The sequence below is a fragment of the Lepisosteus platostomus genome, chromosome 10 (assembly GCF_059453375.1).
Source record: "Lepisosteus platostomus isolate fLepPlt1 chromosome 10, fLepPlt1.hap1, whole genome shotgun sequence".
Lineage (NCBI taxonomy): Eukaryota > Metazoa > Chordata > Actinopteri > Semionotiformes > Lepisosteidae > Lepisosteus > Lepisosteus platostomus.
This window is the reverse complement of record NC_142620.1, coordinates 51,537,807-51,553,353: the sequence shown is the minus strand read 5'-3', so window position 1 is coordinate 51,553,353 and position 15,547 is coordinate 51,537,807. Positions and strand designations below refer to the sequence as shown.

The 15,547-nt window shown below is 50.8% G+C and overlaps 1 protein-coding gene across 3 annotated transcripts in view; it reads left to right on the top strand.

Moving 5' to 3' along the window:
- Positions 1 to 6,388, top strand: part of klf8 (Kruppel like factor 8) — a 29,623-nt gene extending 23,235 nt beyond the window's left edge. For all 3 annotated transcript variants that reach the window (XM_088597078.1, XM_088597077.1, XM_088597076.1), the window contains 2 exons: positions 1,344 to 1,483; positions 2,399 to 6,388. In XM_088597078.1, the coding sequence (XP_088453204.1) occupies positions 1,344 to 1,483; positions 2,399 to 2,580 (322 nt within the window). In that variant the 3' untranslated portion in view covers positions 2,581 to 6,388. The remainder of the gene's footprint in view (positions 1 to 1,343; positions 1,484 to 2,398) is intronic.
- Positions 6,389 to 15,547: the final 9,159 nt, after the last annotated feature.

Below are 15,547 nucleotides of genomic sequence, written 5' to 3'. Positions count from 1 at the left end.
TGGACGCAGGTGTGTTGTAAGTGTATATAGATCTAAGTGTGTACGGGTGTGTTGTAAGTGTACATAGATCTAAGTGTGTACGGGTGTGCTGTAAGTGTACACAGATCTAAGTGTGTACGGGTGTGCTGTAAGTGTACACAGATCTAAGTGTGTACAGGTGTGTTGTAAGTGTACACAGATCTAAGTGTGTACAGGTGTGCTGTAAGTGTACACAGATCTAAGTGTGTACAGGTGTGCTGTAAGTTTACACAGATCTAAGTGGACGCAGGTGTGCTGTAAGTGTATATACATACAATGGAAGTGTATATAGATACATTCTAAGAGTGCGTAGCAATTTTCTGAAGAGCTCTTCAGGAGTCATGTTCTGTGTGACTCGGGGGTGTGGGGAGCTTCTCTGGAATGATGTCTACCCAGTGTGTCTGTGTGTGTTTGTGCGTTAGTTGCTGGGCAGGGCTGTGTCGGAGCTGGGTGTAAACAAGCTTATATAACCGTCTGCCTGCTCTCCCACACCCCTTCCACACAGCGGGAGGGAGGGAGGGAGGGATGGCGAAGTGCAGCTTTCTCACCCTGTTGCCATAGCGCGCTCCGGAGACGTGGCTGGGGAATGGGACGAGTGTGCAATGGAGAGAGAGGAGAGAGGGGAGCGAACGCGCTGGCAGACAGGGTAGAAGAGAGGCATTTAGGAAGGGAGGAAAAGAGGGAGTGAGGCAATGGAGGAAGGAAGGGAGGAGGAGAGAGAAAGAGGGAGGGGAGGAGTAAGAGAGTGAGGCAACCATGGGCTGGAAATGAGAAAGCAAGGACGGGCTCAGACAGGGCAGCTGGCTCCCTCTGGTGGCTGCTTTATAGTACTGCACCCTGATGCTGAAATTGGAGAAGGGAAAGAGCAAGTCAGTGTGAACGTACAGGGCAGTGTGTTGAAGACGAGCCCCTTCAGAAACTGAATGCCTGCTCTCGTTAATATGATCTGCCTTTTTCAGCAGCAGATTCATGGCTGATCTTGGGATTTAATCTGTTGGTTTGTGATATTGACAAATTCAGAGATTTGCACAATTGTTTTTACACTTTAATTGGCTATGTGGAGGCTCTGTGCACTCCCAGAGAGTGAAAAACAGTGACTCGTGGTAAGCTGTCTCCCAAATCTACCTGAACGTGATGCTTTGGGCTGTTAAGGACACGTACTGGACCTCAGACTGGTTCTGTATAAAGAGTTGAAGTTCCAGTGCCGAGATGGACAGCTGTTAGTTGATAGGGCGGATGTTTGACTAGAAATGTCTGGCCATGTTCTGGTGTTTGATTGGTGCTGCCTGTCCAGTTGTTAACAGCTGTTTTTTTTCTCGTCTTAGCTCTGCCCCTCACTCACAAACACAGTCCCCTGATTCGCCGGATATGAAGAGGAGGCGTGTCCACAGATGTGACTATGATGGCTGTAACAAGGTGTACACTAAGAGCTCCCACCTGAAGGCACATCGCAGGATACACACAGGTATTCTACTGCACAGCACACAGTGTACAAGCCAAATAATAATAATAATAAAAATTATTAATAATAATAATTGCTTACACTTATATAGCGCTTTTCTGGACACTCCACTCAAAACGCTTTACAGCTAATGGGGATCCCCTCCACCACCACCAGTGTGCAGCCCCACCTGGATGATGCGACGGCAGCCATAGTGCGCCAGAACGCTCACCACACATCAGCTATCAGTGGGGAGGAGAGCAGAGTGACGAAGCCAGATCATAGAGGGGGATTATTAGGAGGCCATGATTGATAAGGGCCAATGGGAAATGTGGGATTTTTAAAGACCACAGAGAGTCAGGACCTCGGTTTTACGTCCCATCCGAAGGACGGCGTCAGTTTACAGTATAGTGTCCCCGTCACTATACTGGGGCATTAGGACCCACATGGACCGCAGGGTGAGCGCCCCCTGCTGGCCCCACTAACACCTCTTCCAGCAGCAACCTTAGTTTTTCCCAGGAGGTCTCTCATCCAGGTACTGACCAGCCTCACACCTGCTGAGCTCCAGTGGGGCTGCCAGTTGCGGGTTGCAGGGTGATATGGCTGCTAGCCAAAATACCCAAAGAACAGCCCAGAACAGTGCAAAAAAGTTATAATACCTTACACACTGAGAGCTTTATCTTTATGAGTAACATATGTTTCATGCACAAAAAAAAGGTTGCAAACAGAGTGGCTTTCCTGAAATCTCAGATTAGCGTGGAGGCTTAGAGATGGAGGAATTGTGGGTTTAGAGTGCTCTTAAGGAAAGAAGTAAAAGTAAGGGAGACCACGGAGGTAACCGACAGGGCACAGAGCGAACATGAGCACACGTCGCCAGTTAAGGAACTGCGAGCTCGGGACTCATCGGCGCCCCCTGCTGTCCGGTTGTGTGTATTGCAGGGGAGAAGCCATACTGCTGCACCTGGGAGGGCTGCGCGTGGCGGTTCGCGCGTTCGGACGAGCTGACCCGGCACTTCCGCAAGCACACGGGCATCAAGCCGTTCCGCTGCACGGACTGCGACCGCAGCTTCTCGCGCTCCGACCACCTGGCCCTGCACCGGAGACGCCACGTGATGATGTGATCGGCACCGCGTGAGGGGGCGCGGCTTGCAGACTGAAATGGCGAAATGGGGGGATGAGGGGGCGGGGGGCGAGGTGTGGGGGTGCGACTGTGAACCCACGACCTCCTTCGCCCGTCTCCCCTCCCTCCCTCCTGCGGCTCGGCCGGCAGTGGGTGTGTCCAGCAGGGGAGGGGGCGGGGACGGCAACGGCTAGAGCACTTGGACACGCCCCCCGCCTGCAGACAGGCCCCTCCCCCTCTCCCTGCCTGTGATTTTACTGTGAATTAGCCAGCCCACACACCCAGGCCGCATGAGGCCAGAAGAGACTAGAAAGCACAGGAGCCTCCTCCAATCCGCCAGTGCCATCTAAATATATCATCATATAAATAGTGCCGAGCTTGAAATTCCAGAGCTGGGAATGGATGGGCGGGGGCTCGGTTTTTTCCCAGGTTGGAGAACACGCGCGGCTGGATGGGGGGAGAGGGAAGTGCTCGGATTAGGGATGGCGGGGGTGTGGACTCCGCGGTCTGCCGCAGTCCTCTTGCTCGTATTGACGTGCCGCCTGAGTTCGTTGCCGCCTGGTGGGCGAGCGGGCCTGTGATTTTGACGTGTGTGTGTGTGTGTGTGTGTGTGTGTGTGTGTGTGTCGCGAGGGAGGTCTTGCCTTTTCCAGACGATTCGGGGATCCCCCTATCCCTGCTGTGACCCCACAGAATCCCCCCTGTCAGGGGAGTGCTGTGTGTGGTTCAGTGTGTTGACCCACCGCCCTGCCCAGCCCCTCGGAGGTCAACGAGACTGTGAATCTTCTCCTCGCTGGTTTTTTTTTGGCCCCTTTTCCTTTGGTTTTGCAATCCACCCATCCCCCGCCCACCCATCGCCCCACGAGACTTTATTTCCCGAGAACAGTATTGAACTCTTTCTTATTTTTTTTTTTTAAGGGCTGTTTTTGGACTGTTTGCCAAAAGTAGTTTGTTGTTTTTTTTTTTTTAAATTGGGAGCGAACAGCACGGAGGCTTGGAGATGAGGCTGTGGGAAGACACAACGGGAGCAGGGTTTTTTTTCAGGCTGTGGGGTTTTGCATGCTCTCTAAAAAAAAAAGGCTGCATTGTCAATGGATGTTCCTGGTTTCGTGGTACTTGTTACACCTTATAGCAAGCTGGCAGCAAAACCTTTGGCTGCAATCTGTGTTGATGTGGCGCCTCCAGTAATAATGTAGTATATGTCCTGCAAACTGAGGAAGAGTTAATACAGAAGCAACTATTATACATCTGTTAAAGCAAATTAGAGTGGATTTATAGCTTCCCTCTTCCTCCACTCCACTTCTCCCTCGTTCCTGTCAACCCCCCCCCCGTACACCGTGTGGGGTGGAGGGCCCAGACCAGGAGGGGGCGCTGCACGTCGTGAGCTGGCAGGTGAAGAATGCAGCTCCCCCTGCACAGCTGCGCAGGCTCCAGGCCCAGCCTTGACGCAGAGGCAGCGTCGCTAAAAGGGATCGAGACACGAACGGGCCTCTGTCCGCCAGCCAGGCCACGCATGTCAAGCAGGGCCTGACGCAGAAGCTGTGATACTGCTCCCGTGTGTGTTGACACAGTGGACAAACTTCCACTGCTTCTCGCTGCCTGAGGGACGCCCCTTTTTCCAATGGCGGGAGATCGGTATTTGCACACGCGATGGAGAGTCAGTGCAAATAGTTAGGATGATTTCTTTCTTTGTTTTCTTCTTTTTTTTTTATTCACTCACTAAGAAGGCTGTGAAAAAACATAACCCCAGAATGTGTTTACAGGACAGTAGTAATGATCAAGTTGTGTACATGTGTTGAACCCGTGTTGTGCAGTGTGTGCGCCCTGGACGCACACGGATCCTCGTACTCCGGTTTAGTCAGGGATCGAGAGGATGCGGGCAGGAGATCTGTTCTGCCCCGTGCTGGGCAGGAGCTCAAAGCACTGAAGGAAAGAGCCCCATGTGCAGACCCATAGCGCAGTGCACGATGCACAGGGCGGAGAACGCCCTGGTTTTGCCCCAAGCCCCTCGAGCCTCCAGGGGGCGCTCAGGCCTGGAAGGTGGAGAGGAGTCCTGCCTTTTAATTTCAGCACGCCAGTTCAGCGAGGGGTGATGCCAACTCCGACGCAGCCAGCTCTGCGTTTGGGGCCCTTGAACAAAACCGAAATCGGCTTGTCCCTTTGAAAACAAAGGCGGGATTCAGGTCTCGGGGCTCTCCAGGGGCAAAATCTCTTTGCCGAAGGAAGCAAAAATCGAACTGGTCTCTGGTTTATTAAATGGGTCAGCATTTATGGTTTCTGTTTTCTTTCTCATCCAGCTCATGGTGTGGTGTTAACCAAGCACATCCTTTTTAAAAGGACAGTACAGATTATGTAGAGTTTTGTAAAGTAAAATCTTATCAGTCCTAACCACAGGGAGGAACAATACACAAGTTGTACATACTGTATATAATCCAAAGTCCAGATTAAATGTAACGGGTGGATTTCTATTTTTAACACTGACTAGATAATGTGAAAAATGGCTTTTTCTGTTGTCGTTCTGCTCCTGGTTTTGTTTCTGTAGTGGCCGAGGTGAACTGAGCGCGTCTCGCTGGTGTCCAGTGAGGGTCTCGTTTCGGGTCGGTGGCCCGGTGCCACTGGGCCCGATTCGGTGTCCTCCACAGCACAGCACACGGGGACGGCTGTGAAACTCCCGTTGCTCTGCACCTGGAGCCATTCCAGGTTTTACCTGCTGGAGGCCTTTTCAAAAATTCGCACCGATTTTCCCCCCCCCTTCCCCCCCACACCTCTTGCGTTCATGCTTTTTACAGTGTTTTGCGTCGCTTTGCAGAGGTAGACAAGGGACTAAGATTAAACTGGGGAATAGAAAGGCCGTTTTTACAGCTCTTCAGTGTATCAACCCGCCGAGCAGCTGGAGTTTCACTCGTACCTGTGACTGACAGCTGACGCAACACTGCGAGCTCAGGAGGGGAGGGGAGAGGGGCGGGGGGGGTGTTTTGGAAGAGTGAGAAAAGCGATGAAGAGATCATTGGAACCAGACTGGAGCCCCGCCCTGTGAATGCAGCAGGCTGCTATGGATTTAGAGGCAGAGGAAACGGGACAGGTCCTGGAGCAGGAATGAAATGGCGGAAGACGATGAGATGACAGTGGGGTCCCTCAGTCCCACGCTGAATCCCTCGCAGTGGGGCATGTGTGCAGTCTGAGTCGCCAGTCTTCTGCCATCGGCAGAAACCGCCTTCAATTAAGAAAGAAAATATTTCTGGATGGCAGAGTTGCGATCCGAGGAAAACTAGTCCCCCAACCCCCAAGGTCCCTCCCTCTCCCCTCGTCAGGTCCTTTACAGATCCTTCTGTTGAACCCAGACTGAGTGATCTTAAGAATCAAGACCATCCTCCTGTCCATGTCCTTGTGCAAAGGCATAACCACACCGGAGTGGCCAGCTGAACATTTCCCTATGGATACAGCGCCACCTAGTGTAAGCAAGATATAAAAGCCTTTTGGAGGGGGGTGTATTTTGGGGGGGTTTCTTTGTGTGTATGTGTGTGCGTGCTTTTAATCTCAAGTACCTAATTCTATTTCTTAAAGCAAACAAATCATAGGTATTTTATATTGAATGCAGTAACTTATGGGCCAGTAATGTAATACTCAGTGCAATGCAGTTATTATTATTATTAATATTTTTTTGTATTTGTATAGAACAAATGTTTAAAGAGCAGTGAGGAAAATGCAAGGTTTTTGATACTGTGAGAAATGGTGTGAACAGACCAGTTTCCCTGTATATTCATGATTACACCCCTCCTTTTATAGAATAAAATGTTTTTTGGTGGAACACTTTCCGTTTCCGTCTCCCTTTATCTTGCTTTTTGGAAGATGATCCGCAGTGCCGTGGTGGAATGAAGTGAGCACTCATGTGGCCTTGCTGTTCGGCTCGGTGTGCGTTGGCCACAAAGGAACGAGTCACTGGTCACTTCAATGCTGTAGAGCCTCCTTCACACCTGAAGTTCACACATGCCAGCAGCCATATCACCCTGCAACTCACCACTGGCAGCCCACTGGAGCTCAGCAGGTGTGAGCCTGGTCAGTACCTGGATGGGAGACCTCCAGGGAAAAGCTAAGGTTGCTGCTGGAAGAGGTGTTAGTGGGGCCAGCAGGGGGCGCTCACCCTGCGGTCCATGTGGGTTCTAATGCCCCAGTATAGTGACGGGGACACTATACTGTAAACAGGCGCTGTCCTTCGGATGAGACGTAAAACCGAGGTCCTGACTCTCTGTGGTCATTAAAAATCGCAGGGCGTTTCTCGAAAACAGTAGGGGTGTAACCCCGGCGTCCTGGCCAAATTTCCCATTGGCCCTTACCAATCATGGCCTCCTAATAATCCCCCTCTATGATCTGGCTTCATTACTCTGCTCTCCTCCCCACTGAGAGCTGATGTGTGGGGAGCGTTCTGGTGCACTATGGCTGCCGTCGCATCATCCAGGTGGGGCTGCACATTGGTGTTGGTGGTGGAGGGGAGTCCCCCTTACCTGTAAAGTGCTTTGAGTGGAGTGTCCAGAAAAGCGCTATATACGTGTAAGCAATTAATTAATTAATTAAAGGACCCATTCCCACCCAAGCAAGCCTCAACAGCTGAGACACATCTTGTCAGCGCGGAATTAACTTGCATGTTTTTCTACTCCTGCGTCCACAGTGTAACACAACGCACCAGTCCGATCAGGGCGGCTGGTCCCAGTAAGCAAGTACATGCAGGAGTGAGAACTGGGTATGTGCCCTGTATATGCCCGTCACACATTTCACCCAGTCATTAATATTCACAGTGGCACAGCTGGCTCGCTGCATGCCGCCTGTGCTCAGTTAAGGAACAAGTAATAGGTTTATTCCACGCTGAAAAAAAGAAGAAAGAGAACACAACGTTTCGGCCGTGGAGGCTCACCTGAAGAAGGCTCCACGGCCGAAACGTTGTGTTCTCTTTCTTCTTTTTTTCAGCATGGAATAAACCTATTACTTGTTCCTTTGCAGCCTGCGCATGCTGACGCAGCTCCCCACCTGAACTACTGTGCTCAGTTAATGCTGCCAAGGCAGTGCGGATTGTCCTGAGATTCCAGATCTAGCTCTTAACGTCAACTGTGATGATGACAGACTTACGACAGACGTCCCGATTAAAGACTTCCAGGTGTTGCTCTGCAGCTCCAACACCTCAAGGAATCGGAGAACATGTCCGACCGGCCCAGCTCTACCAAGAATTAAACCAGGCAAGTGGATGAGACTAGTAAAGTGCTCAGGCGAGACGCAAATATATCAAAGTTCTGGTTGGGGCTGCATTTCATCCTACATCATTATTTAGGGATGAAAAACCCTTAATACGTGTGATTAATTACTGAAGGGGGAAAAGACAAGCCATTTTAATGCAATTCTATACATTGTCTACTGTCTTTCACGCCAAAACCTTTGATACCCGATTATATGGTAGAAAATTTACTGGAGCAATTTGAGTGACGTCTTACTGAAGTCCCAGGTACGGTAACGCACTGCTAGCATAGCAAAAACACGCATTTTCTTACGTGCTAATCATCTAAGACGCGGCATCACGCCAATGATCCTTTTGAAATATTTAAAACGGCAATAAAAAACAAACAAAACTGAAAAGTTAAACTAGACCTTAATTGGGGAAAAAAAACTAACATGGCTGATGTATTTCTGGGAGTTTCAGTTTTGGACATGCAGTACTTACCTGTTACCAGAGGGTGGCGATGTCTGGCAGGGAATTCCTCCACCTCCAGTCAGTCCTTTTCTGACGGATGACTGTTGATGTCGGGCTCTACGCCCGAGCGGTTTAAAATGACTAAAGAGGACTAAAAGGTGAGATAATCGATAACAAGCAGTGCCCTCGTCAAGGATCTTCTCGAGTCAATATTTGCTGTCTACTGTGTGACGATAAGCCCAGCCTTTCAAAAACGACTTTTCTCGAGGACCGAAGGAGAGCTCCTCCGAAACGCCTTGTAGCGTTGCACCGAGTCGATTGTATAAATAATGGATCAGCCTTTTGTAAAATGCATCGAGCGCAATACGTGCCAATTCTGAGATCCTGCTCAGGCACTGCTTCACCAATTTAGACCTGAAGCAGGCAACTTAAGGATGCCTCGTCGTTATTTTTGCAAGAATGAAATAACGAGAACTTCCATTTAAACTCCAGTCGTCATCCTCCTGAGTCAACAACAGGGTTCATCCATCTCTCCTGCCATCTGTCAGTCAGTCCTACGTCCACGCTCCCACGTTCTCTCGATACCAGCGGCTTGGCCATCTCTCCCTGCCCCCGGTGCCAGAGCTCCGTGAAGTTGCCCCCTCTACAGACAGCACAAACGATGAAACCCACCTCATTCGTTAGTGCTACGTTTGTGCTGCTTTCGTTTCCGAGATATAGCGCCTTGTTTTTCCGGTGATCACGTGATCATGCACTGGAGGACTTTGACCTCCAGTGACCCCGTCTGCCGAGTTCAAGCGCTCTGCTACAGTTTAGCTCGTACCCTTCACATTTTAAAGATAATCAATATCCATAAACATATGAGCCTCCTTAGATGTGAATAATAAGATGCATTACAACAATTTAACCATGACATAAACATGTGGTTGTAATGTATGTAAAATCACAGTGATTGTAAGATCTATGGTTTTTATATTCTAAGGCACGTTTTCCTTTTTTCCGCTGTTGCCAGACGCGTAACTGTGGGACACCATCGTGACAAGACCTCCGCAGCAGATCATGATAGGGACCCCATGTATATCGCGGCAGTGTATATCACGACTGGCGCCTTGCTACCATGCCACTCTGACACCGCTGTCGCAACAAAGGTCTCATATCAGACATGATACACCCAGATAGGACGTGTCGCGATATAGACATGGGGTCAGCATATCCTGTCAGGGTCCTATTGCAATATATGGACTCCATGTCGTGACATGAGGGCGGGGCATTTTGTCGAGGGGTATGGCATATTGTGATATAGGGACTTGATGTCGCGACATGGGCGTGGCAGTTTTTGTCATATCGCGATATATGAACTCCATGTCGCGACATCGGGGGGTGGGCGTTTTGGCTGGGCATGTCATATCGCGATATAAAGCCTTTCGTGTCGCGACATGGGGGCGGGGCATTTTTGCCGGGGTACGTCATATCGCGATATGCGGGCTTCATGTCGCGACATGGGGGAGAGGGTGTTTTGTCGGAGTATGTCATATCGCGATATATGGACTTGATGTCGCGACAGTGGCGCCATGACAGTCGACAGACTGTGCCAGTCGCAATGGGTATCGGGATGTGATCGTGATGCGCGCACTCCTATCGTGACGTGCTATCGGAGTCGTGAATGCGCTGTGGATGCCATGACATCTTTGTCTGCTATTAAGTTTTGACCTCTGTGCGGTAATTGGAAACGAATGGATGTGTTACTGTATATCCAGCGTGCTCATACAGCACACACGGTTACCCAGGGTACAGTATTTGGACCAAGAAGAACATCCATCACCTGTGTATCTACGTGTTCTCGGAACTTCCGCTGTGGCGCTTTACCCAATCAGAGTGTCGATTCTCAATCACGACAGGCGGGTGGGCAACTTCATGGAGCAGGACAAGGAAACGTGTGGGTCATTACATTGCAGACTGCAGAAGACTCTACTTCACCTGAGGATCTAACACAGGCGCCCACACCTGTGTCTTCAGAGGGCAGGTGTGCCCTCACGCTGTGTTCTACACCAAGGACTGGCCGGAAACACAAAGATAAAAGAACTGTGAGCTCATCGCTTCATATTTGGGCATAAGACCCCGGTAAATACAAACACACGGGTAATGACAGTTTATTAAAGAATTCAGATATATGTTCACTTCTGTTTTGTGAAAATAAAAAAATATGTTTCCAATATTGCCGCGGTCCGCAGGTGTGTGACGGTGGACTTTCCAGTGTTGCTTCTTGGATGTGTTATTTACTACCCGCGACAACCTTGTACGCAGTGCCCTCTTAAAAACACCCTGGTTCTTTTTCACTTTAACGAATGTGCTTTGCATAAAAAGTGCAACAGTGGTCTTGATTTTGCAGATTCAAGCCTTTTTGAACACGTACCTGGCTCGACTCTACAAGTCCCTTGGTGCGCGTGTTTATTTCATAAGGAGACAATGAGAAACTGATCCCTTCTTCAGATGTTTAAAAAAGCACAACTCTACAAAGTATTAAGACGTGCTCGTTAAAAACATGCAATTGTTTGCTAGTGTTCGCTTTTTGAGACTACATGCAACTCTTCCGATGAGGGTATTTTAAATTCGTGACAAATTTTATTTTCCTGATCATACAAACGCACAGAAGACACTGATATTAAATGCAAAATCATCCGCTGCCCCCCACCCGGGCAAACAGAGGAACACAACTGCAGAACTGTTCCTCTTGCACCGGTAACAGACGCTTGAACTCGGCACACGGGGTCACTGGAGGGCAAAGTCACCGTGCATGTCTCACGTGATCACCGGAAAACCAAGGTGCCATATCTCTGGAACGGAAATAGTATTAACGCTACTTTTAACTGCACAAACCGGCACAAACGCAACACTAATGAATGAGACCGGTCCGGTTCCCCTACGACATTGTAGGGGGGCCGAGTGACGCCACGACCCCGAAAAAACAAGGCGCTATGTTTTGGAAACGAAAGCAGCACAAACGCTACTTTCAACGGCACAAGCATAGCACTAACGAATGAGGTGGGTTTCATCGTTTGTGCTGTCTGTAGGGTGGCCACCTTCACGGAGCTCGGTGCCAGGTCTGGGCCACTCTTCCTGTGCTGTTCCCTGCAGTGCCCTAGGCTGACCACTAGGGGCTGCAGTAACATTGCTGGGGAAGAAAGAGGAACTCGGTGACTTGAGATGATAGCGCGAGTGTCTTCGCCTGTGATCCCTAGTCTTCTTTCACTGTGCTTCTATGATCAGTCATTCAGGGACCGCTTTTTAGAGTTCTGGTGTTTTCAAAGAGCAGGCACGCGCTATGACATTTAGGGTTTTGGGAATAATTTATAATTAAGTAGTCTGTCTTCCTATAGAGGGCTATGTGTCTGAGGGTCCAGTTGTGGAAAACCTGTGCTTCTCCTGTGATCCAGTTTTTTGTCTGGTGTACCGGTGCAATTTCAATGAACCTGGCTTCTTCTGTCAGCTCTATCACCCCCTTGCCCCTCTGCACCCCAGAACCCGAGACTCCCCCACTCCAATGCCCCAATGCACTGCCTGCTCTTTCTTCTCTGTTTGAGGGTCAGGAGTCTGCAGGGAAGGGTTACTCCTGGGCACCCAGGTCCTGCCCCAAGCACAGCAATGATGAACAACGACGGTCAAGATCACCCTCAAGACCAGCGTCAGTTCTTTCCAACAGAACAGAAACCAGTTCTCCCGCCGTAACACCCTCGCACAGCTCAATCCCCACGGGCTGGCCTGCATTCCAACCCTGTGATGAAACTGGATCCAGGAGTGCTTGGCGAGAAGCTGGGATATTGTATCCTTTCTTAAAAATGAAAACTTCCCAGGGTACCGTTTCCCTGGTCTCTCCCCGAGCGCACGGGCACAACGCCCAGGAGCCGCGCCCAGCTCGCGCACACACAGTATCTCTGGATCAGCAGTGTCCCACACGGTGTCCCCCGGCTGTTGCAGGTGTCACAAGGGGCTACCGATCTCCTGCGGCTTGTGTCTTACCAAGCTAACAGTCCTGGAGATTGGAAGCTCAGCTGGAATGAGAATGGGACTGTTTCTCTCGAGCGGGATGTGATCACCATCATTCCCAGAGTCCTGCGTTCCCCAAACACGCCAAAACAGGGGCTGGAAGGCACCTGGTTCTCCACCAGTCCGGCCAGACCCCCCCCCAGAACGGAGCAGCGGAAGAAACAGCACCGTGCTCCAGGCCGGGCTCAGCTAGAACTGTCCCCCTGTCGCACCGGGACATTACGGGGGTCCCGTACTGGGGGCCTCGTGCCAGGAGAGCTGGGTGCAGTCTCCCCAGGCTCACTCCACGATCAGGCGGCCCTGATCTTCTGAACAAAAGTTAATTCCTTATGGGAGAGGACTCCTCTCTGTACCCGGGATGTGACGTTACCACACGCCCCGATGGAGCTGCTGGCAGAGGGGACAGTCGTTTTTCTTTTTGTTTTTCGTTTTGCTGGGACTTAATCCATGAGGAAAACTGGTTAAACCGCCGGGCCTTCGAAACAGCCATCTCCCCCCCACCGGCACCAGCGCTGCCACTGCGCCTCAGACCCGAGCTGTCACTTCCCAGAGTCGCGGTCGGTTTTAACTGGATTCCTCTGGGAATCCCGGTCTGGTCGCTCCACGGGAAAGAGGCCCTCCAGGGGAAAAGATGGTGGAATTGTGCAACGGTTAGCTCTTAAAGGGAGCACCAGAGGGAGGGGGGAATTATCGGTGACAGCCGCTGCAAACTCTTCTTCTTTTCTCAGCCCTCCAAGGCTGAACGTTAAGCCCCCTGTGAGCTGTTCTCTCAGCCCCATTGTTTGAGAGCTTCACCGCAGGCTCCAGGGCTACCAGCTCTGCGCTTTGTATCGGGAGCCTCCTGCACGAGATCTGTCATTTTGGAGCTTTTAAGGGATTAGCGCGGCCCATCACGTGTGTCACTTTTCAAAACGAGCCCCCCGGACTGACTCCCGCTGAGCTCCTGCTTCCATCACCCGATCGACTTCTTTGATTGCGGAGCCCTACCCATAAACCGCCATCCAGATCAGGAATGGATCTGGAGGAGCTGTGAGCGCTGGCTGCACTGGGAGCACTGGGCCTGACGATGGAGGCCGCAGTCCCGCTCATCCTCAGAGAGGGAGCCGGGTCGGAATTGGCCAGACTTGGGTCCGACCTCCCAAGGCAAGCTGGTAGGATGCGGCGGTTTTGTTTGTGACCTCACCATCGATCCTCTCGGCTGTGCTGTTGCACCTGGTCCCTCCCCCATTAGGGGAGGTCAGCTGGTAATGCCCACCGTTGTTTAACTGCGTGAAGCTAACAGACACGCAGGCCAGGTGGATTGTCCTGCGGTGTGAGGCAGGGTGTGGCAGGGCACACACAGCCAGACCAGGCCCCTCTGGGGCTCCCTGTCCTCAGCTGTACCCCTGTGAGGAAACTCAACTGGTGCCCAGTCCAGCCTGATGGGCTCAGCTCTGGAATACGGGAGAGAAATCGGAGCGAGACCTACGCCACCAGGGAGGGGAACATGCAGACTCCACACGCAGAGGTGCCGGAAGAGTCTGTTCAATGCAAACCCCCTTAGCAGCCGGCGCTCATGATCAAACCCTGTCCTGGATACCCCACGAATCCTCCCCCTCCCACCCCCACCCCAGTGGGTGTTCCTCGGCCTCTTTTCTGTGAGCAGCAAACAAGCACCAATGACAGAGCAGCTGCCCCAGCAGCAGGGAGACCGTTTCTAAGCACAGCTGTACGTCTTCCGGATTTCAGCTATAAATTATCCCGGCAAAAATATAATGATTATTTTTTTTATGTCGGGCAATAGTGCACACTCCACCCTGTTTTTTTTTTTTTCTTGTTCACCAAAGGGAGAAAAAAAAAATCTGAAAAGCAACTGTCTGGTCTGACGTTCCCACTCTGAACAGCGTGTGTGCAGGGCCATGTTGAGCTCGCTTGAGGGTTTGCTTGAGAAAGACTCGCCGGCTCTCCCCCCCCCAACACCCAGACGGCCTGGAATCACCAATTTAAAAAAAAGACCTTTCGAACGCCCAGTGCACGGTTTCTGAATTACTTAGAATCAACAAGGATCTCTTTTCAAGTGGTTGATCCAGTATAGCTGTGTGGTATTCATATTTCCGATGGCTTTCTAATTAAGCATGTACTGAGCACTCTTTAACAGCTGCTTCTGGTTTGACATTTCCCTGTTAATGATCTTGGGATCAAAAAGCTGGATGCATTTTAGTATAGTCTGCAAGCTGTGCTGTTTTAACAGTAAACGTGAGGGGTAGTTGCTGCTTGCGGTTTTCCCCCCCGTCTCCTTCACTCCTGCCAGAGAAAGACAGAGGGTGAAAATTACAAGCAGAGAGGAACAGGGGACCTCGAGGCCACTGAGACAAACTGCACTTCTCACTGTTTCCCTCAGGAGCCTCTGATCTGTCCTAGTTTTCACAGTCAGATACAGAAGACAGCTTTCATTCTCTGTGCCGAGGACAGTTTTGAATTGTGTGGTTCTCTAACAAACACTAATCCAGGGTTACGACTGCTAATTGTTTTGCATCCATTGTTCCTGGTGAAGATCGCAACTACCTAAAGTTTGTCCTGGACATATAGCGCACCAGACAGGATACACCCTGGACAGGACAGCAACCTCTATGGGGAAAAAGGGGAAATGACTATTTCTTTAACAGAGTACTACAGTGCAAACGTGTCAATTTCAAGCCACGGCCTAAATTGCAACTCTAGTAAAAGAGTTTGAACGGTAACAGGCTGGGCCTCTGCTTGCGCACGTCTTAAAAGAGTTTGTACCTTCATCTCCTGACTTGTAATTTTCAGCAGTGGCAGGATCAGCTCCAGGGATGGTAATGCTATCTGGGAGGGATGCCACCCATCGTGCCACCTCCACAGTGGGCGGCACTGTGCAGCAGTGGTTGAGGTCCTGGACTCAGGAGGCTGCGGGTTCGAATCCCAGGCGAGAGACACCGCTGTTGTGCCGTTGAGCAAGGAGCTGCACTGGAGCTGCTCCGGTACAATACCCACATGAATGCATGGATAGAAATATCAGTTTCTTTGGATAAAAGCCTCGGACAAATTAGTAAAGAACACCACCAAACTGAACTCAGGCAGCAACTGCAACCCCCAACTGGCAGCCCACTGGAGCTCAGCAAGTGTGAGCCTGGTCAGTACGTGGATGGGAGACTCCTGGGAAAGCGAAGGTTGTGCCTGGAAGAGGTGCGAGTGGGGCCAGCTCATGGGGGCTAGCCTCACGCAGATAACTTTATAGCAGCTCGTGC